The sequence below is a fragment of the Nomia melanderi genome, chromosome 13 (assembly GCF_051020985.1).
Source record: "Nomia melanderi isolate GNS246 chromosome 13, iyNomMela1, whole genome shotgun sequence".
NCBI classification, from domain to species: Eukaryota; Metazoa; Arthropoda; class Insecta; order Hymenoptera; family Halictidae; genus Nomia; species Nomia melanderi.
This window is the reverse complement of record NC_135011.1, coordinates 6,359,222-6,383,238: the sequence shown is the minus strand read 5'-3', so window position 1 is coordinate 6,383,238 and position 24,017 is coordinate 6,359,222. Positions and strand designations below refer to the sequence as shown.

At 43.7% G+C, this 24,017-nt stretch overlaps 1 protein-coding gene across 1 annotated transcript in view; it reads left to right on the top strand.

Moving 5' to 3' along the window:
- Positions 1-14,194: 14,194 nt before the first annotated feature.
- kl-2 (dynein heavy chain 2, axonemal kl-2) overlaps positions 14,195-24,017 on the top strand; it is a 61,783-nt gene continuing 51,960 nt past the window's right edge. Inside the window, exons 1-4 of the mRNA XM_076373018.1 lie at positions 14,195-14,432; positions 15,004-15,461; positions 22,295-22,431; positions 23,554-23,896. Coding sequence (XP_076229133.1) covers positions 14,210-14,432; positions 15,004-15,461; positions 22,295-22,431; positions 23,554-23,896 — 1,161 coding nt within the window. The 5' untranslated portion in view covers positions 14,195-14,209. The remainder of the gene's footprint in view (positions 14,433-15,003; positions 15,462-22,294; positions 22,432-23,553; positions 23,897-24,017) is intronic.

Here is a 24,017-nt window from a genome sequence, read left to right as displayed (position 1 = left end):
GATTCATAAAAGTGCCGACTGATATTTATGTCACAACAATTTATTTCAATCTTTCCGAGTTCTCGTCCGTCCACTTTGATCGTTGCTCCTCGCTGCTGGATAATGAACGAAGATCACCGACGATTGCGGCAGCCTGTCCGAAACCGTTTGGTAATTGCTGGCCGACGAATTAACCGCCGAATATTCCGCGGCACGCAGGCGCGCGCACGGAAATTGAAGGAACGAGCGACCGCGGACGGGAACGAGTTATGAAATACGACGTCGGCGGGCTGAAATTTACATGAGACTTAATCGGTTCGAACGGATACGCGCGCGGCTCCGGTGACTACCTCGCAGGATGCGTTTCTAATTGGGAATCCCTTTTCCCTGGGAACAACAACGAGGCGGTATCGATCCGCGGATCTCTATTAAACGCCGCCCGATTGGAATACCTTGTCCCGATACCGTGCGCATAATCCTTTCAAATTGAGCTTCGTTAAGCGGCAGCGTCGCCCGGTTCGTTAATAAAGATTTTCCTCGGCCGTTTGAGAGCAGGGTTTTGTTTAAAAACGGTGTATTTGTATCTAAAACTGTAACGAACGGTGTAAAGTACAGGAAATAAAAGTTCTTTCTTTGGACTTCCATGCATTCAATGAAATATTTCAACTATGGAGTTCGTTGTTGAAAAATGTTGGTCGTGAACGTGTTAACTAGTGAAATAAACCGGTTTCTCGTTATTAACCGATGATAGATGTTTTTTATCGTATCTGGAGTGTAGGTTCTCCCGAATGGGTTAAATTTGATTTTTGGAACTCCGTTGAAAGCAGCCGAGGCACTGTTACTTACGCTTCAATGAGCCTCATCTGCGAGAATCAGTGCTGGAGGAGTCTAAAATCTTCGTGCGATCTTAGCAGAGGACTTAGGAAACGAGTTTTTCTCTCGTCAAGTAGAGTACTCGGTTATTACGCTGACGTCTTTATTTTCTAGGATTTAATTTCTGTCTGGAATACTTTCTTTTATGATGAAAATTTCTTTTGGAAGTGTATAGATGTAGATTGTTATAAGAGAGTTTCTTTATGAGGCGCATTTCGTTTGTAATCAGTAGAAATATCAATGATTCCACGGATTTGTTGAACACTCGAAAGTCAAAGGAACCTTTGGAAGGCGAAGTGATAATTAGTTCAGTGTTTTACCTTTTCCTTGCATTGCAACTTCAGGTTTGCAAAGAGCAAGCAGAGGCCTTTGAAAGTAGAAAGTTCAACGATTACGCGGACTCGTCAAGTATTTGTTATCTTTAATCTTCCCCGAAAATGTTGGAACTTTTTAACACCGAACGAGGACTAATTAGTTCTTGCTTTTATCTCTTACACGGCGAAGCCTCGAAATTTTCAATTCTGCGTCGGTTCTACGGCGAGCGAATGTCTTGGCGAGTAGAAATCTCTACGATTACGCGGCCGTCTCCATTATTTTAGATATAATCTATCTCCAAGCTGTTTCAATGACAGTAATGGTTCCCAGAGATAATATACCGTCTGAAAAACTTTCGACCAGACCACGGGATCCGCTATCAAGAAGTTCTCCGCGTCCAATGAGCCTTCCTAATTACTTCGCAGAGTGTTAATTCACAAAAGATACTCTTTAATACACGGAAGAGCGTCGCGTTAAACCAGACACCGCAATTTTCAAAGTGTCCGCCCATATCGGCGGAGTTTCTTCTCCCGAACTTACCTCGCTTTTATCAGGGAAATACAAAGTTGTTCCGTTGCGCCGCGCCGGGTCCGAGGGATTTTCATGCTCGGATCCGCCGGCGTCTGGCCCGATCCTTTGAAACGCCGAAAAGTTTCCACGGAAGGAAGCTTTTTATCCGACGTACGAATAACAGGGAGATCAGGCGAAACGCAAAAGAAAAATGTCTTTGAGTGGTTCCTGATGGGCTAGATCGGCTGCCGAGAATATATCTACCCATCGTACGTCAAATTCCTGTGAACCGTGACTTTCTTAAAATCGGTGAGTGGTGTTAGACATCCAGTGTCAGGCACATTATGCACCTTAATAATTCCGAATAAACTCAATCTACAATTATTCCTCGTAACGAATAAAATTCAACAAAGCTCAATAAATGTTGGATCTAAGTAAAATAGAACTTTCAATAGTCAGACACTTTAAAATACGTATTTTGTGCCTCTAAAGCTCACTGATAACCAGATGAACACAAACAACGAGATACATTCGTTTCAATGCTTAACAATTTCACCTCAAAACTCATTTGCCCCTCTTCCGCCGAAGCAAATAAGAACTTACAAAAACAACCCCTTTGAATATTTCATCCCCCTTATCGGATGCAGCGTGCAAACCGGAATCTTCCCAAATTTTTTTCCTGAATCCTTCCTCTTCGAGCCTCCGCTGGTCCCCCTTGTTATCTGATCGGCAGAGGAAGCAATCCCGAAGTGCCTGTTGCCCGGTAGAAAAAAAAACACCCCCGGAACTTCGCACGCAAGGGGGAGAAAAAGGGAAAAATGTGAGAACGTTCGACGTCGAATTGACCAAGCCGCGCAGCGCCGCAATGTATCTCGATGTGGCTGGCGATCTTTTTTCTCGCTTTCGCCGGTTCTTGGCCGGCAGCACGGAAACGCGGGGCAACGGGGTGAGTTTCCGCGATAAGTCCCACGAGCATAGAGCCGTCGGCTGAAAGGCTGATGCATAATTGCGGCTGGCAGCAACAGGTACTCATTGAGCTCGGGCGGAAAAAAAGGAAGCGCTGTTAAACGCGTATTTAATTCGCGGGACGTGTGATCGTCGCGAAACGTGTTGGACACGGGGTGAGGATGATCGAGAGGGGCTGGCCGGCGGGGAAATCAGCTCGCGAGAGTTACAAGGATTAATGAAGTCTCGTTGATCCATGACCCTTGAATTCTCCACTGGAAAATTCAATGGATCGCCTTGGGTGGCGCATTTGATCCTTTAAAGGCGGTCACGTGTAAAAGGACTCTGTTGCAAGTAAAATGGCCGACGGAGGAAGATGGAGGATGATAGATCGCGCGCGGGTACGTTGCGCTAACGGTATTTCGTCGCGGTGATTAATAACGAAGCAATAAAAGTGCGCCGGGATATACTGATGCCGCGTTATCAGACGCTACGTTGAGTGAATGAGAATGAACAAGAAAAAAAAGTTGGGCTTGTACTGGTAGATTAAATATTGTAAAATTCTGAACGGTGGTGCCATGTCCATCTTTTAATCAGTGTCAAACCAGAAACGTATAGGTCACTTGTGTAACGTAATAAACGTGAAATATGTTTCGGTCGTGTAGACGGTGTCGAGAATGATGGATTTATTGAAGTTAAGCAAACAGAGCGGACGGTTTGATTTAAGATGGGTGACCCAAAAGAGCGGTTTTTTGAGAACTTTGGATGAGATATATTTATTCGAGTTTTTCTTTGGATTTAAAATTCTTTGGTTATTTGTTGATATTCTTTGGATACCAAAAGCTTTCAATCTAAAGATCAAATTTGTGTATCTTCGGTTAATAATTCTTTGGATCAAAACTTTGAATCAAAAAAAGCTACTTCCGTAAATTACTTCACGAAGAATCCAAGAATAAACCAGAAATATAGATTCTAAAGCAAAAACGAAGACTACGAATTCTTTGGATATTCCAAAAGCACAAAGTTTGTCAATTCAAGAATAGCATTGCATATATTGGGATCATCCAAAAACAAGCTCCAGCAATCGCAGGGGGTAGCATGATTCCCACCAAACCGCCGCGCGTAAAGTCAACTGTATCAGGTTACGATGCAAAGGACCCAAGGATGTCGCAGTATCTCTCCTCACAGCACTCCCTCGCCGCAGTAATCTGGCTTCTGCACGTGACCGTGCGCGCAATATCTGCAGGGTCTTCTGTACGAGTTCTCTACACCGTAGCGGAACTCAAGTGGTCCAACCAAAATCCAAAGTAAAGTCGGCCAACATAGTTCCAAGTAGTAAGAGAGGAGAGAGTGGGAGACGCCCCTATAAGTGCGCGGAGGCAGACTACTTCACGAAACTATGGGGAAAATCTTCCACGCTCTTCCGCGCATCACACCGAAGTGGAAGTACCCGAATTACGTCAATTAAACCCGGCATAAAACTACCCCTCGGGCGACCAGTAAAGCTCGCGAGTCCTCACGTCGACGCCGTAACGGCCGCGCGGCCGCGGACAGTAAAAGAGGGAGGAACGAGATCAACGGTGCACGTCGCGCGCCGGGCTTTCACAAAAGGCCTTGGATATCATGAACGACAATGAGACGCCGAAGGAGAAGCCTCTGGAACAAAGTGTCTCGACGCGCACAGTCTCGTGGAAGCGTGTGCGCGAGTTTGTATCACTGAAAGGAGCGCGACAGAACGTCGACGGCTATGTAACGGACTCGGAACGACGTGGAAAGGGAAAGAAGGAAAGTAAAGGAAACCCGAGGAAGGGGTTGAAACGGCGAGAGGGGATCGTTCGAGTCCTCTGATCGGTCAATAACGATTTCCAGGGAATATGTCTCCGCGAGCATTCGTCCGCGTCGTTCGATTCGGCTCGTGTCCGGCATTGCCTTTTAATCTTGTAGCTTTGCCTCTTTTAATCTTGTTCCACCGGCCCTCTGCCCTCCCCGCCGCTCTTTCACTCTCTGCCCCCTCTCCAGGTTACGCTCGATGCAATTTCTCCTTTCGGTCGCCCGGACCAGGTTGGAAACGTCGCTCATCCGGCAGCCTAGCAAAAACACGGACGTCCGAACTACTGCGCAGACGAGATTTATGCTCGAAGGATCTCTCGGACTTCCGGCTAAGAAGATCAGTCGGACGGCCGGGATAATGGGAACTATGAGAATAGTAATCCACATGGATCCCTCGGGAAGTTCTTCGAGACTTTCACCTATTGGATTTTTAGCCTACTTCTCTAGCTCCCGGACATTATCTAGTTCATTCCAAAGCAAACCTTCGATTGATAATCGAAGATCTAACTACCGATTTTTCTAATCACGGTTCAAACTTCTTGTACATCTTACGGAAGCTTCAATTCGAAATAACCGCATGTTAGAACTATCTCAACACTCATCTACCTCATCCAAAATGACCCATTGAAGACCTCCAACTTTCCAATCTTATTCAAACAAGACCGTCTCTAAGAATCCAAGACAACTTCCTGCGTCTTGGCTGCGCAGGAAATAACCACGGCTCTTAACCTGTGGTCTCGAACGGAGTCAGTTATCGCGAACACGTGCTCGACGTTACAGCGTCCCGTCTATTCCGGATTCGAAAGACAACCCGCGGAACGATCGTCGCCGGGGCATTGTCATTTCCTGATACGCGGGAACTGGTCTCGAACCGGGGCATCCATAAATCTGAAGGTACGCTAAAGGATCGGCCGAGGCAACGAACAACGAAGCCACGATATAGATGACAAAAGTGGCGACACCGTAAACTTCCTCCCATGATTTTATTGGCCGAAGGGAACGGCGGCCTACCGTTCGGAATAAGATGCAAACCGGCGCTCACTACCCGACAATACCGATCGATCCTATCTGCTCCTATTCGAGGAAATATAAATCCCGTTTAATGCACCGGCCACCTAAACGACGTGGATTTGCGAGCAACCAGAACGGCCATTGGAGCCCGATGCGAGATTGATGCGCCACTACCGCGCGCTGTAAATATCGGGATCCGTCCACGGTGATCCCGGGGAATTCTGCGGCAATGATAAACTTAAATGACCACCCTACACCTGAACCTTCCACGGGTTATCGGGCAATGGCGTGGCCTCGTTAAAAATATTACGGAGCGGATATTGCATTTACCATGGTGTTAACTTCTGCTCTATTGGGTATGAAGACTTCGCGTTGCTCATTAGTCCTTTGTAAGAATTCGATAATTACATACATCGAAAGTAATCGTAGACTCTGTAGATCCAGATTTGTCAGTACCTGTTACTTTAGAAATGATCTGATACTATACATATATAGAAACTCTTTAAACTTAAGAATATCAGCTTGAAAGAGAATCCAATGCAGGAAGAATAACTCTATTCAACGTGAAGAATAACGAAGTATTCAACGTTTTCCGACAAATCATAGACAACGTTCTTTGAAACCAACCAATGAGGATTGAAGAAACAAAGCTATATATTAAAAAATATTTCACATTTCGATGCATTATATGAAGCTTAATATTATATATAACCTTATAATTTTACTATATCAAATCTACCGGTGACTAACACTCACCCCTCGAGTGCAAGGGTTAATCTCCGTGAAATGACAAGTTTCTATAAACAAGGATACTGTATTCAGCAAAATTCGCTGGGTTACTTGTTAGTTCGTTTAACCAATTAACTGTATTTGACGAGTATACACGTTATCGTAAAGCTTGACACGATGCTAATTCTTTCAGCCATGAATTCTTTATTTTTTCACATAAACATATAACTCTTCTTTGTTTCGCTTCGATCTTTCATTAAAATATACTCAACATTCGTCCTGCGTTCGACGAGTACACGCTCCATTTTTCAATTTCATCGCTCGCAAAACCAGAGGTTTTTCCAACTAAGTTCCACAGTTAACTGGTTAATAACACACCGAGATTCGTATGATAATCATGCTGAAAGATTCAGTAGCTGGGAAAGCGCCTGGTTCCGAGGGGCTCGATCCCGAAACTCCCTGTCTGTTCGCGTAGTTCGCGCGTTCCCCGATGGAAATCGCGTTCCGCGGGAATCGATTCACGAGGCGTCGCCGCCGCCTCGGCGTCGCTGGGGTCGATCTTCAATGCGGTAGACAAGCGGCGATCACTCGAGATCCCCGTCCGTCACGGTCTTTCCTCGAGGATCGAGCAACTTCGCGGCACTCGACAATATCTACGGGCGAAGACGGAAACCGGAAAAGGGTTCCGGAGCGACGGTAACAGTCGGACGGGCCGCATAAATCAGCTGCACGAGAGAGTCTCGAGTGAGAGGAGGCGTCGAGGCCGGCAGGCCGACCCGTCAATAAAATGCAAACGGGGAAAGTTACAGCTAAAGATCCGCCGCCCCCGGACCCGCACAGAGAGTACTTGGACGCCCCGTCCACCGACGAGGAAGAGCAGGGCGGTGAGATTTACGAGAAAAATATTAAATATCCGCAACCCTTAGGCTCCCCACCAAGCCTATCGAGTCTTCCATTTTCCGCTGGTTCCGATTCCGTTAACGACCTAACCTCTGTCGAGTTGTAATTCGAGAAGCTTGGTGGTTGATGGGTTCCATTTAAGAGGATAGCTCGAATATCGGTGATTCTGCGCGGGTGACCTTTAACTTTTAACTTAAGGAAACTGTTCTGTTAACAGAATTCATTGTCACTGAGTTAATACTAATAATTACTGATGATGTTGATGTAGATTTCGTTTTATTGGAAGTTTATTACATTCTATCCTATAAAATTCTCTGTTTTACGTATAATCTCTCAAATAATTTACTGTCCTCGCTTCCGAGCGACTTACTGCGATCTATAATCCCAACTACAATCTTTAAAGGTTCATCAAAATTTCATACTTCATTTTTTATTAATTAGACCTATCCTGGAAGAAACTAAAGTATCAATCTACTTTTCTCTTCCTCGAACTTGCATAGAAGCAATACCATTTTCCGATTGTCTAGCAATATTACTAACAGTCCGTTCCAAAAGTAACCGGAACAGTTTTCTATATCCACCGAGAACGGGAAGCTCGATTTCCGGTCGCCAACAATGCCAGCCAATTGACCGAGAACGATAGGAAGGATATCGATACGAATAGGCAGCGGGGTTGAATTATGACGCTTAAGGTGGCCACTGGTCGACGATTAATCGGCCGTTCACGGTGTTGCCGAGTTCCTAATTTGTCTCCCGGATTATGGTAATTTAAGCTTCCCCTCCTCCGTTCGCATCCCTCCCCCGTCTGGAGCCGATTTCTGGGGAACGCGGCTAATTCGTCGAGGCTCGCCCCTCGTCCGAGAAAGTAGGCAAACTAGATAAACCAATAACCCCCTCCATACCCGGACGGTTCTATGTGGTTACGCGCGTACTACCACGGTTCCTGCCTCGCAACGCACGTGCACAACATTGCCCGGAATATATTCGGCCGTTTCAAGGACCGAAGATAAACGGGCGAACGCTGCGAAACTATCCTCGAACAATTAGTGTCGCCCGGTGAACTGCGAATGATCGAGGATGGCAATAGCGTGGGAGGATCTGCAGCAACGAAGCTATCGATCAGGCGCATTTTTACGGTGAAAGTGGAGTTTTGTTTGACCCCGGAGAGCCGATTGACTTTGCTTCGCGAAGATAACTGATGAGGGAGGAAAAGAGGAAAGGAAATATGAAAGAGTATGATAAAGGAAGAATGGAAATTAGAAGAGTAAAATTTTGGAGAAATATCTATTTTCATTGATCTGAATTTCGTAAGGCATGGAATGTACGATTAATATAGAGATAATTAGAATAGAATAATGAATCAAAAGAGAATGTCATTACCCTCGAATTTCGAGAGATTGTACTTCAAAAAGGTTGATCCCTTTATCAGAGAATCTGCCCAATTTCTCCCCGCGTCGGTCATAAACGCGTAACGAGGTTACAAATGTAACAAGATTTTTATTTTAATGGGTACTCGAGTAAAACGTGAACGGAAGAATTGAATATTTAGGTAATCCCCGCTGCGAAAAAAGGTGTCGAAAAATCCGCGCGCACAGGGGAGGATCGCAGTAATGAAAAACGATTAGCTAGATTACAGATCGCGACGCTTCCGTTTCCCGGAAGGGGGAGAGGGTCGATTCGCATTACCAATCGTTCTATTGAACACCGAAACCTCCACCCCCCTGTTCCAGCTCTCCCCGTAACGCGATCAATCTATCGTCCGCAAAGTTCCGAGAGCGATTTATATGTCCGCGCTTTTATCAAAAACCCGGCCATCCGATTTCCAGAAGATTTTTTCAACCCCGCCCGTGTATTTCCCGGAGGGGGGTGTATCGCCGGGACATCGGCGCGACGGCTAATAGCGACATTTTCCCGCGCCCCGTGACATTCTCGCGAACACCCGTCGCGCATTCCTCGAACATCGTTCGTCATGATCCGCGCCCGACTGGCCTGGTATCGGAGCGAGGGCTTGGAAATTAAAAATCACGGTGAAATCGGCTAATCTTTCAGAACACGGTTTGTTGTTCGCTCGAACGGGGAATGGGCTACCGTAAAAGTTGATTATCCGCAGTTTTCGATTACAGCCGCGTGCACGCCACGGTTCTCTCTCTCTCTCTCTCTATTTTCCTCTCTGTTTTTTTCAAATGAGAATTCCCTGTTTATTAAAATTCATTAACCGGTCGATCGATCGGCGGAGGGGTCGGCCGGCGGACGCAGCGATAACGGTTCCCAATAAAATCCTCCGGATTAACCGTTACGGTTCCGTTACACGCGCAAACGCCAAAGTAATTCCCGCTGTTTATGCCTTTTTCCCTTCCGTGTACGTTCCGCCGTTGATTTCTTCGCTTTCTCTTTTCCGTTCGTGTTTTATTCCCGTCGTTCCCGTTCGGAAAACGAGAATCGGCGAACCTTTCCGCCGGCGATATCGCTGTATTAACGGGAGCGCCGCCATTGTCGCCGCGCGATTACGACCGCGCGCGGTTACAGCCGCTTTGATTCGAAGCCACGGATCCGTCGACGGCCCGATTAAAGGGGAAAAATGCCGGAATCTTCGGGAAACGGGTTTTAATCGAATATGACTGGGGCTAGACAATGGCGTCGCGAGAGGCGCGCCGGAGAGCCACGGAATTGGGTCCTGGGAGCGCGTATTTACGCTGCCGCGGACAATGACCGGCGAATGTATTCATGCAGGTACTCCATTGTAATATTTAATTGCGGCAAGGTAACGGCCGAGTTCTTTGTGTGCTCGCCGACCATCCGCGTGGTGTTATTTCAATGTTGAGCGGAATAATATAGTCCTGCGGCTAATCGAGTGATTCTCGTTTTTCTTGACGAAGTGTTCCTTGCAGCGTCGAATGAGTAATTTAAAACGTGCTTGCTTGTTTTTGCTCGTTCCATCGATTGTTTGGTGCTTTCAATATTCACTCGTGGAATGAATAACTTTTTGATTCGGCTGTTTGGATGTTCGAGAGGAGATTGATTTGTGAGTTGGGAGGTTATAGATTCGATTTCTCTGAATCGGTTGGATTTAACTCGAATAATTGCATCATTGGAATATTTAGATAATTGAGGTGATCAAAGTATTTAGCTGATCGAAGTAGTTAAAATATTTAGATAATTGAGGTAACTGAATTGCAACGAGGTATTTAAGAATGATTTCGTTAATGAAAGCTTGGAGCAACTGAGGTGACTCAAATAACTCGAAACGTTTCAATCAAAATGAACCCCTTGTTTCCTTAACTTCATGTTTCGGAGTTAATTGATTCTATCGACGAAGATAAAATTCCACGAGTCTCTATTATTTCGCGACAAAATCAAGGCGACGCTACGCGTGAAACACACGATTCGGTGAACGTGACACTAGACGGGTACGTAAACTATGAAAAACCATCGGCGCGGAAAGGTACGTGACGGTAATAAGTCCCCGCGGGTGGGGCCCGGGGCGAAGGGAAGGCTACGTCGTTGCTATCTACATAATGCCCGCTATCATAGGCCAATAAATTACGGCAACGTGTCCTCCCGCGGCGCCTCGATCACCCGACGTGTTTCCTCTTCCGCCGATTCAGTAGCTGGCCGCGATTTATCGTTCCTATTAGATTGCCAGGAGCAAAGGCGTATCCAGGAGGGCGGGGTGGGAGGAGGGAGCGGTTGTAGGAACGAGGAACAAGGAGAACCGAGGAAAAACGGCGTCGAGATGTAGCGAGGAGAAAGAAAAAGAGAGGTGGAAAGAGAGGGAAAATAATAGGGAACAAGAGAGACAGAGAGAGGAAGTGATAGAGGGAAAGTGAGAAAGAGAAAGCGGATGATAGGAGGAAAAGAGACAGAGAAGGGAAGTAGTGGAGAGAAAGTGAGAAAGAGAAATGAGATGATGGGAAGGGAGAGAGAAGAAGCAAGTGATGGAGAGAAAGTGGGATAAAGAATGAAAGTGATAGAAGGAAAGAGAGGCAGGGATGGAAGTTGATAGGGATGAAGCGAGAAAGAGAAAGAAATCGATAGAAAGAAACAGAGACAGGGAAAGGAAGGGATAAAGAGGACGTGTAACAGAGAAAGAAAGTGGAAAAGGGAAGCAAAGAAGAATAGAGAAAGGAAATAGATATAAAGAGAAAGAGAAAGTGGGAGGAAGAAGGGTTTCTTAGAACGAATGTCTTCGATTTAACTCTCCCGCCGGATTTAAGAGGACCCATCGCGGCCGCCGCCATTTCCCATTGACGACTAACGAACGATCCAACCCCGCGATACCCTAAACTTGTTTCCGTTTCACCGGGCGTGATCGAACCCGAGATCCTCTTACGTTACCGACTCCCTGTCCAACGATTTTTATTAATTTGCCACGAACGCGATCGTGTTCGCAGTGCGGGAGACCACGCTGAAGCAAGAGGAACTGCGGCCGGTTTACCATGGCGAGGAGCTGGAGGAATTGGTGAGTAGACGCGGGGAGGACTCCCACCGGTTCAACCCTCCGAAGGTGCACGGCTGTTTCTTTCCAAGTTGTTTATGCCGATGAAGGATGGTTCTCTGTCGCTTCTTAACGCACTTGGCGCGGGTCTGCGCTTGCATTTAATTACTTTCCATTATTTTTAATTATTTTTCCTTATTTTCAATTACTTTCCATTACTTTCCATTACTTCCCATCACTTTCCATTACTCCCAATTACACCCAACTGCTCGAATTATTCACCCGATCTCGGAGAAACAATTTCCGCTCAGGTAAACTGCGTGAAGGAGATGACGACTCTCAGCAACGTCACCGAAATGGACTTCTTCTTTTACCACGTGTCGACGATCCGGGATTTCATTCTGAACCCTAATATCGACGTGCTCACGGTGTATCTCGCCCACAAGAAGCTAAAAGTGTCTCTCGGCTTCCCCGTGTTCCCCGTGCGGGAGCTGAACTACTTCATCAGGGAGCCGCAAGAGATACTGACGCCGGACACCTTCCGCGAGCGCATACTGTTCGGCTCGGTGAACAGCAAAGTCGAGAGCCACGTTCTTTCCCTGGTGCAGAACGTTCTGGCGCCGATCTTCCTGCCCATCGAAACCTGGCCCGACAGTATCCTCCTCTTAACTCGCGTTTAATTAGCCGAACTCGGCGGAGGGGAAAGTTTATCGCCGAAACCGTCCCCGGGTAACGATACTTCAACGAGCTTCAAAACTTTGCCGGCCCCGTTTCTTAACTTTCTTTTTTTATCCCCGCCCTAGCCCCTAGGTTAAACAATGTGCCCGGGTAACTTTAATTAGCGCGTCCCCGCTGGAATCCGCGGCTAATTTTTCAGAGAGAATTTAAGGCGGTGCCCGGTGATTCACGTCGATGAAAAGGTTCACAAGGGTTGATTATCTCGATTGATCTTGTGGTAGATTGACTTTCCCTTGGAGGACTTTGATTGAAGTGTCTTTTTATATTTTAGCCGCGTATTTTGTTTTCTTGATGAGTTCTGTCGTTTTTATTAGATTCGTAAGAAGTAAGGGTAAAGATAAGTCGACGTCCGGAGAATTTTCAAGCACTCCAAGTGAATTTGATTGAATCTGGTTTATTAATCCACCGCGTTGCATCCTAAGTCGAGTTACAATGATTTCACACTATCAAATTCTCCATAATTCATAAAAATTCACGATCCAACTCCGAGTCTCTCCTAGAAACATCCCCGAAAGTAATACGAACCGATAATCAAATCAACCCTCTCCGAAGATCATCCTCGACATTCCCGCTTCACTAAAAAATCATCAATTCCCCAAGAGACAAAGACTAATAGCCCCAACTCTTCAAGCTACCAGCTCTAAACCCCCTCCACCCGATCCTCAACGATACCGTCCAGAAAGCGAGATCGCGAAATCCCGGGAGCGGTCAAAGCGGGTCCAATGGAAAATTTACGGCGCGCGAATAATTAAAGGGTGCCAGGCTGCGTTTAGAAGGGCCGCGTTCGCCTCGCGCATTAAACTTGAAACAACGAGGAGATAGATGGTTCCGCGCGAAACGGGCGAAGAAGAATCCAAAGGACTCAAGAGAATCCTTGATCAAAACCGTAGCCGTAAACGGCGGGGCCGCGTGAACGGGGAACGGGTTGCGCGCGTTCGCTTGTATCGGGGATCGACGGAACAACCGTCGAAATCCTCGGCGGGCGCTCGATTAACGTCAAGAACGATCAGGCGTTGCAGTCTCTTCAGCTTAAGGTTACAACGGTCTGAAGTGATGACTTCGCCAAGTGAATTTGTAACTTCGCCGACGCGCAATCCCGTTACGGCAACGCTCCGCGCGAACTTCCGGTTCCCCCGTTCCGCCCCCGGGACCCGGGGCCGCGCGGCGAGGGGGAAGGGGCGAAACAGGAAGGGCTGGACGAAGTTATTATTACCATAATTTTCGACTAAATGCGCCGCGCGCCCGGTCCCGCCAGTGAATTCGACGTCGATGTTTGCTCGTGCGCGAGCAACGGGATTACTCGGCCAGCCGAGACAGAAACAGTTCCGTTCGGTTACGTTCGGACGGAAGTCGCTTCATTATTTCTAATGGATCCACGGCATTCCGAGCGGATCGCGTTCGGATGCGCCTCTAATTGCGGCGCGATGGTTTCTTCTGGTTCTGAGCGACGGCCGCTGAATTTGCGGATGCTAATGCGAGCTTACGGGTTGACGGAGTTTCGTTGCGGAATGTCGCTTGATCTCCTTTTGTTTCGCTCCTGTGCCCAATTTCTAATGCTGAAGTTCTGCGGTCGGCGACTCTGTCAGGTGACAATGTGTAAATTCTCCGTTGGTAGACCGAATCTAATCGTTAGACGAAAGTAGGCAATTCTCGGGGAATGGGAATTATGAATCGGTATTTTCGTGGAAAGGTGATCTTATGAAGATCGATGGGATTATCTGTTTTAATTTTGCTTTGTGTGATGTTTGGAATTTGTTGGTCTTTAGTGGGACTTCCTTTTTAGTCCGATTGTTGCTCGATTCTTTCACTTTTCCTGGGATGTAAGAGGATTCCCAAGGATTTTTCTACGCTGTTCCTTAACCTCTTCCACCCACATGCGTGAAGGCTGAGTTCTACACGAGCCTGGATACCTTCCTCTGCAAATTAACGGATATCACGTACAAAATGCTCGGATTAACCGTGATATACGTGCCCCGTGAGGGCAGCAGCCTCATAAGTGACGAGTCCACGAAGGAGACCACTGTCGATAAAGAGCTGGCGAAGAGGCTGGAGGGCGTGGTGGTCCACTGGACCACCCAGATCAGAATTGCCCTCTTGGACCAGGAGCAGGCTACACCCACCGAGTTACTGTGCCTCCAGGACGAGTACGACTTCTGGACTTATCGTTGTTGGTATCCGAAAGTCGAAAATTAAAGGAATCGTCTACAATCCTAATGAACACTTCATTCAGATTCAATGGACATTGATGAATCCTCTCGCGATCAGTTCACTTTTACATAGAACTAATTTTATTAACCCTTTGCGGACGAATATCGACACTTCGCCGAGATCAAACTTTCTTATTTGTAATACTAAGTTGCAAACAAATGATTCAATTACTCAAGAAACCAGAACATAATGTCCTTATTCTATATTATTTAAGCATTCGATGTGCGATTTGGCAGAATCTACAGAAGGTTCTGCATACTTTAGAGAATCTTCGCAAAGGGTTGAATTATAAAATGTCAACGTTAATAATAAAATATCAACTTTAAACGTTACATGATTAGAGTCAATTAATACTAATTCTATCAATTTTCTTATTAATATTACGTGACTATTTTTATAAATAATAATAGAGAAGATTGTGAAGATTCATTTGACTTTTTATCAATGTTACAAGTCGACGGATTGAAACATTGCGATTTTTAGTGTTTCTCACGACAACCTGATGTCGAAACCGAATATCTCTGTTACAGTCGACAATCTCTGTGGTCTAGACTATCAGCTACAAAGCCCCGTAGTCATGAAAATAACGGAGTACCTCTCGGTCAGTCTCTCGACCTACGTTCGACAGTTTCTCACGTTAAAGGACGAGATCGAAGATAGCGTCAAGGAAGCGAAATCGAACATTGAGTATCTGAGGGTTCTAGTGCACCATTCGACTGAGTTGAACAAATGCACGAAGCCCTCGGAGATCGGGCAGCACCTGATGAAGCTTATTCACCTGTTTAGGACGATCTGGCTGAATTCCCCTTACTACAACACCCAGGAGAGAATAGAAAACCTGTTTAAAGCCCTCAGCAACCAGATTACCATACTTTGCCGTGATTACATCGACCTGGACGAGGTTTTCGAGGGAAAAACTAGGAAATCCATAAAAAAGTTCGAGGAATGCGTGGATGCTTGTGAGAATTATAAATCTCTCTATGCAAAGGTGATGTTCATGTTTCTTTATGCTTACTTCATCTTCATTCGTTAACTAATAATAGGACACTTTAACGAACAATTTTCTGTATATATTGTCCAGAATTTAGTTCCTTAACATTAAACCTATCGAACAGTTAAATACTTTTCGAAATTCCTCTGTAGTAACTTCAAGAGTACATCTATCGAGAGTTTGATGTATGATTCATTGTTGAATCAATTTCTTTAATAATTTAACAGAGAATCTGTTGTCTGTTTCATAGTTGCAAAATGAAGGAATCAGGAATAGGTCATTTTGACTAATTCGATAGTTTTAGTATTAAACGTGTTTTGTTGATAACCATTTTCCTAAATTATTATGGGGAATAATGTAGCTCATAATTGATAGTTTATCCATTTTTATTTGCCGCAATTCGCTTAACCCTTTAGTTCCCAGTGACATCCCCTTGAAAACATATACTTCAATATCAATAAAGTACGAATCAGATATCACGAAGCCACAGGTATAACAATCGATATAATAATACCCATCTATTCCCTTGGCAGTTAGAAATAACATTTCTAACAAAAATACTTCTCAAAAAGTTACATAGTTGTACCAAAACTGCAGGGAGCGCGACAGTGCTTCTCTTTGTCACTATCAACTATCATTTTCTTACTATGTTTTGAAGAAATAAATCTTATTTTTTGATAGTTTTTTGTAATAACACAATATTTGCAATATAATTAGATAACTACTCTCATTAATCCTTGTTCATACACACCCAATCACTTCAGCATCTTTTATATATATCCAAAAACTTTGTTCAGCACTCAAACGGTTTCGCTAAAAGATTTCGCTAAAAGATTTCATTTCGAACCTAAAAGATGAAAGACCGGTGAATAGACGCAGTTTTCGTTCGAACTGCAATTTAAACAGTGTTTCTCGTCGATATTACGTACAAATTCACTCCGGCGCGGGCCGGTGCATTAAAGGACTATTAAACGACGTGAGCGGAGTTACTTTAGATACTTGGGAAAGAGCCGTTAGGCAAAGTGAGGAGTTCCCGCGTTAAGCGGAAGTCACGGTAATTGTACCCTCTCTTTGGCCGGCTCACAATGATCCCCGTGCCGCGCGGAAACACGTCGCTGGCGCTGTTAAAATAATATTCGCCCCCAGAAACCACCCCCGCCGGGTGGCCGCTTAGCGCGAACAGCAATTAATCTTATCTCCCCGTAATCGCGTATTGTTGCAAAACAATTCCGGAGATTGGTTGCTGCTGCCACCCCCCTCCTGGCGCTACACCACTTTCCCACCCCTGTAAGAGTGCGTCAGAAGGAGTTCCGCCTCGAATGAATAGCATATTATACACGCCAGGGGATGTTCATTCGCTCCTCGCCGATGATTTACTTTCAAATTTTATCCCAGTAAAAAAGGGGGAAGAAAGATCTCGTGGAAGCTTTCGAAGATTAGAATGAATCAAATCTATTGGCAGGTTTTTGCGAATATAGTTACCACAGAAACCGCGGATAATATTTCACTACTTCGAAAAAAGTGGAAACTGAATCGTAGTTTCAAATCTTCGGTGTGTTTTATACGGAGAGGGAAAATAGGTACAAAGGCAACGAATATCACGGTTGAATCTAATAATTGAAAAACTAACTCTTCCAATTTTCCTTCGACAATCTGAAAATTTCATTTCTCCGAACGGTTCACTTTATCTGTAAAAGAAGACTAATATCGCAGTTGAATCTAATAATTGAAAAGCAACCCTTCCAATTCTCCTTTAACGATCTCAAAACTTCATTACACTAAACGATTCACTCCATTCGCAAAAGAACACTGATATCACAATTAAGTCTAATAATCGAGAAACCAACCCTTCCGATTTCCTTTTAACAGCCTCAAAATTTCTCTCTGTCCGATCCATTCATCAAAGCAGATTACCATCGCAATGAAATCTAACAATTGACAAACCAACCCCCTCAGTTTCCCATCAACGCCGCCAAAAATATCCCTCAACTATTCAGTTGATTATAATAAATCGCCTGTCGCCGGATTAAAAATCGTCACACCCACCCTCTCCAGCGAGGAAGCAACGGCTAATGGTTTCAAAAATAATTTGTCAACCACGGGATTAGCGTGTTATCCGTGACAGGGAGGGTGCGTTGTTCCGCGGTCGTTGAACGAGGTCAAGTTTTCGCGTTAAACGGAAGTCACAAGTACGACCGTGGAGTTTGGCGTTTCATGCGAGGGCAGATAAGCCCCGCCGGTTCCGGGGGGGTGAGAATCGTCGGCGGGTGATTCGACGCTGGGAATTACCGGGCCTCTTACGATTTTTCTGCGGGGGAAATCACGACAATCGCATTACCGGTCCAGTGATCGAGGGTCAAACGAAGTCCCACGGGGGATCGTGCGTCGAGGGTTCGCTTGTTTCGCTGTAACGAGTATTTATTAACCCTGTGTCCGGCGAATTGGCCGCTCTGAATGGCGTCCATTTACCCTTGCCCCCTGCCAGCCCGGCGAGCCGCGGTAATTAATTGCTGGGACCTTTCCGTAGCTCGTCGAGGAGATTAATTAATTCTTCGGGCACCGTTACGGCGACGGCAGAAGGAAAATTCGGGGATCCTCTGAGCGCAGTGAAGGAACTGGCGTCTTGTAGTCGATTTATTTAGAGTTTAAACAATTGGCGATACCAATTTCAGCGAATCATTGGGAATTATATATGTTTACACCCCTAATAATTGACTGAGACACAGAACATGTATAAATTTATTCAGTTAAGCTGCGATGCCGTTTTTTGCATGTTTATCTTGCTGAGTATATACATTATTTATGACACAAAATGTTTTCGAGTATTTATTGGTTTAATTGGAGAGCACTGGTGACTAGCATAATTCAAAATCTTAATATTAATATTTTTTAATATAGAATGAAGATAATAGCCAATTTGACAGTATACAAATATAGTTCCTTTTATTTAGGAGTATATAATCTACATTTTATTCGTTTCGACCGCAATTATTACAAATAGGTTTGTCGATTGTACGTTTCCCACTCACGTACTTCTTACATTTTAGACAGATTTTGTTAGTCTTACTGTTTGTGCAATATCTTATTTGGCATGGTTTCCGTTCGGGTGAACTTGTACTTGTATCTGTGACTGGTATTGCTTGATTTTCTTTGCCTAACTGTAGTTCTTATTGATATTCAATGGCAAGTTCTTCTGTCAATTGAAATAAAAATTCCTGCCTCGATATTTCTTCTCCCGTGGATTCTTTATATAAAATCCATGCATTTATCCCGGCTAAATCTAGGATATTGAAAAATACATGTAATACAGGCTACAAATTTTTCTCAGAACATAAACAATAAAAAAAGGTGTGAATATTGAAAAATGTTTTACACATACATTTTCGGAAAAGTCGTGAAGTATAAAGGCGATTCGATTACGTTGTCTATAGGAAATTCTAATCGAAATTTTAAAAACAGTCATTTGACTGGTCGTGGTAGGAATAGTGTTATATATTAACCCTATATTCCCAAAGTTTTTCGCTGGAAATAATCAACATTTCCTAATGAAATATATAATACCTTAGAAACAACTTAATGAGAAATCTGACATAAGTTAAGGAACAAGGCTATCTTAATTCAATACTACATTGATGCATTATACAAAGCTTAATATTGGATTTCAAACTTCATAACTCTGCTGCGTCAAATTCTACAGCGTCTGGAAGCGTCAGCAGTGCAAAGGGTTAATATAATAATTGACAAAGTGCAGATATATTCTGGGGAGGTTCGATTCTCGCAGGACAGAAGCATCGGATTAGAAAAGAAATTGCGTATTCCTTTGGAGTCGTGTTATCCGATTGAAAGCAGAACCATGGGGGAGGGGGGGGGTTATTAAATTTTTCATTTAATTTTTCTTGAACAAAAGCAGACGGTTTTTCGTTTCCGTCGGCGGAGGCTGTTCTCTTCCATTTGCAGAATTAAAAACCGGGAATGAGGTCGAAAACAATTTTCCACCGGCGAACCCGACGCGACCTTGAACGTCGCCGCGCTGAAAAATTACGACACGACTGCGGGGGCTCGGCATGAATTTTTAAGTTCCGTAGTTTACAGCGTTTGATCGCTTTCAAAGAGATTGGAGTCGCGCCGCGCGCCGCGAAAAATGAAACGCGACGGGCACCGCGCTCTAAATACCGGCTCGATTGACTGTTAAAAAAATGAAACCGGACGATCGCTGACGGAACGAAAATTTCCGCCGAAAATCGCTCGTAGCAGTTAGGAAGTTAATAACTCGAGCCTTTCCGCGCAGCGGATTTTCGTTTCTTCCATGTAAAACCAGGAGGAAGAATCATCGATGAAATATACGTGTATATGTACGGGGTGGGTCGTTTCTAACGTATTCATTTCAATAAAATCTTTTTCGAAATTATTCGATATTAACGCTTTGCACACCGAGTTCCTTTCACATTTTTTTCTATAATTCTGTATTATTTTAACTGCTTCACTTGAAATATATTTCGAAAGACAGTTAATAGCAAAGCACGTGAACAATTCTTGTTGCCAGTATTATTGAAAATAGTAGAACAATATAATACAATTAAAAAATGTCTCGACAGTTAATAATAATAATTGTAATAAACTAACACATTTTGCACACAGCTTAGTGAAAGTTCTATACTGAATTTGACAAATGGGGTTGAACGTATAATTTTACAATATCTCTGAAACTAAGGGGTGTAGAATAAAAATTTTCAAAATTGTTCTCTTCGAAATGAACCGTTTAGATTTCTTTTCTACGCTCCTAGTTTAACAGATATGATAAAAAGTATACTTTCGACCCTCATCTTCGACTGATGTTTTCACCCGTTCAACGCGAATACTGGCCGATAAAAGGAAATACGTGTCAAATATTTTCTTGAGAATCGTTTCACACAAGTTCCACCAAAATAGGCGTATGCTGGTTCAAAAGATTCCCTGGTAAGTTACAATTAGTTGGTCCTATTAAACGACTCACCCCGTATATATTTTATACGCAGGATGCTTGTCGTTGAACAATAAAATCGAATTCGGAGTATTTCAATTATCGACGAAACGCTTTACAAAACGAACCCGTCGTTCCCCTTTCGAAAATGAATCCTGGCCCTTCTGTTACACATATTCGCGTGATCGACCATCAACGAGAAAACAGCGAGAGGATGCCGGTGGTAGTGGCGACGGGGGCGGGCGCGCGGAAGGAAACACAAAAACGGTTCTGATTCTTGTCAAGATATCCAATGACATTTTTCAAAGCTTCAATTTTCTGTAGAACGCTTCACTGTTTTCCGACCGAATGAAATTGCGCCGCCGCCCGAAAATTGATTGGCAGATTGACTCTCGAAAAATCTGCTGCCGAGCCGGCCGGACCCGGGGATGGTTCTTCAACTCGGGACGGAATAAAATTCGTTAACTTCTGTGGAGGACGGTACTGCGATGAAAAAACACCGAGGGAAAAGCGGGAAAAGCGGTCCGAATGAAATAATGTTCACTCAACTTCCGGGGAGGGGGGAAAGGGATTGAAAAAGAATGAAGGGAGGTGGATTGTTGTGATTAAATTTCGAGGACCCGAGGATTGCGTCGATCGAGCGATTAACAATAGAACTACCCCGCCCGTCAAAGTGTTTCCGTGTTCTTATTTCGCGATTATCGATATCTTGAAAACGTTGGAAACCTGAAATATTTTGAAAAATGGACAGTTGCAATTAAATACTATTATATAATGAATATACGAAGATGTTTATAAAAATCTAGTGTCACAATTTTTAAAAGGACTAGATTTCACGATTATCAATGCCTCGAAAGCGTTAAAAATCCAAAGTGACTTTAAAAATAAATAGTTCCACTTGGATACTATTACATAATGAATACACGAAGAAGTCTAAAAATCTAATGTCACAATTTTTATAAGGATTACATAATAACAGTATTAAACACACAGTTGTTCTAGTGTTAACTATCAATCATATTTATAATACAATAGTTCCTTTAACAAAAGTCTCATCTCTCGCAAACCTACTCCACAATTTCATTACAAAATTACAGTTTAAAATACTGTCAACTTTCGAAATGTAGAAATCTAAAAAATCTAACATCATAATTTTTATAAGAATTACATAATAATAGTATTGAACACTCAGTTGTTCTAATATTAACTATCAATCATATTTATAATACAATAATTCTTACAAAAATCGTATACCATCTCTCTCGAACCAACCCCACAATTTCATTACAAAATTACAGTTTAAAATACTGTCAACTTTCGAAATGTAGAAATCTAAAAAATCTAACATCATAATTTTTATAAGAATTACATAATAATAGTATTAAACACTCAGTTGTTCTAATATTAATTATCAATCATATTTATAATACAATAATTCTTACAAGAATCGTATACCATCTCTCTCGAACCTACCCCACAATTTCATTACAAAATTATAGTTTAAAGTACTGTCAACTTTCGAAATGTAGAAATACTTTTTCGAGCCACTGTATATTTAAATGGCTAAATCCAGATCTAGATTGGATACGTGATCTATAGGCTGACCGTGCACTCCATCGCGTGGGGGTGGGAACGAACCGCCTCATCCCATCGGTCGGCCGATAATACAGAATCGTATGTATAGGAAAGGGGTGCAGGGTTGTAATCGGCCTTATTTATCCACTTTAAGTCCACGCGTGTTCTACGCGATCGATCCCGTCACGCGATGCCGGATATTAAACCGCCGCGCCGGCTCGTCCCCGCGTAATATAAATTTCACCGACGACTCTTTCATCCCCCTTCGCGTCAACCGGCGGGTTTTCGTTTTCAGATAGCGCACGCGCACACCGTCCTGACGCATGTACCGTGGGATTTAAACATGGACAATATATTCCGTCATATTGATATTTTCATCGGCAGGTGCCAGAACATGATTGAGATCTGTCAGGGGATGATCGATTTCGCAAGGTAATCATCCACCTATCCACATGCATCTCGTCAAAACCGCGTTCTGTTTCGCCCCTGGGATCGAAGACGTCGGCGTCGAGAGCCCGGGAATTGATGAAAATCGCCCCTCGAATTATCTCTCGAACCAGGTGTATTTTGTTCTCAAAATTAACCCCTTAACCCCTGTCGCAACACTTCCGAGCCTTTTCGGATCCTGAGATGACGGTTATCTTTTTTCATAATCTTGGCATTGTTGAATTGTTGAATTCTTTAGCTGATGTAATGTTGCTTAACGATACAAAGGGAGGATTCAAATAATAAAATGTATATTGTTGAATTGTTGAATTCTTTAGCTGATGTAATATTGCTTAACGACACAAAGCGAGAATGCAAATATTGAAATGTATATTTAAAATATTTGCGACAGTCAGATTAGATTATGCGAGGATTATTGCGAGGGTTAACACGTTCCTTATCACATATTTGGGACGGAATTCTGTACTTTATACGAATAAAATGAAATTACTGCTGTAGGTATTGTTCTTTAAAGTTATTATACTTGGGATGACAATAACTGGTTTTCTATTAATTTCTTGAATGTTCTATTTGAAAGATTTGTTGGATTTAATAGAATATTGCGAACAGTGATAGCGAGCGTGTCAATCGGAGGAAACTTTTGTTGCTTTTAAATTGCTCGTAAAAGGGGAAACACTTGAAACGAAATTGTTTCCCGTTTCCGAGAGTTCCGAAGAAAGTTACTTATGGAGTTTTTTTTCTTAACTCGTTTTATGGAGTTACTTTTCTCATCGAAGGTCGATTTTCATTGAAAATGATTTTCGTATTGGAAACTTTAGTTGCAAGTGTAGGAGTTATAATTTTTGAGATTATTAACAAAACTAATTTACTTATAGATCTTTCCATTCCTCTTTGAAGGGCGATTTTCATTGAAAACTTTAGTTAACGATGGAGAGATTATAATTTTCGGGATTATTAACAAGTCTAATTTATTTATAGATTCTTCTATTTCTCCTTAAAAGACGATTTTCATTAGAAACGATTTTCGTATTGGAGACTTTAGTTAAAGGCGTAGGAATTATATCTTTCTGGATTATTGACAGAAATAATTTCGGTTGGTGTAAGCAGAATGGACGAAACGGTGGAGAACACGAGGCCAATGTTCAGTGGTACCAAGGGAGAGGAGCACGAGAGAGGCTGCCAGAAGATCGAGAGGCTGTTCCACGAGGCGTTGCAGAAAATCAAGCAGAACTCTCACAAGATCTTCGACGTTCTCCAGGGAACGTGGCACGAAGACATGTTCGCGTTTCGCTCGGAGCTAAAGGATCTAGAAGTCATCATCGAGAACCTGGTCACGTCAGCTTTTGTGGGGATGAACAACGTGCAGGAGGGAATCGAGGATCTCCAAGGATTCTACAATTATATGAACCGCGAGAAGCTGAAGCCGTTGTTCGACGCGACGACGAACGACGTAAGGGAGCTTCACCCCCTTTGTGTATCCTCTAATTAACAATTCTCCGGATTTCTATATGTACACCACGGCGACGAACGGGGGAAACCGAACACCCGAGACTCATTTGCAATTATCTGAA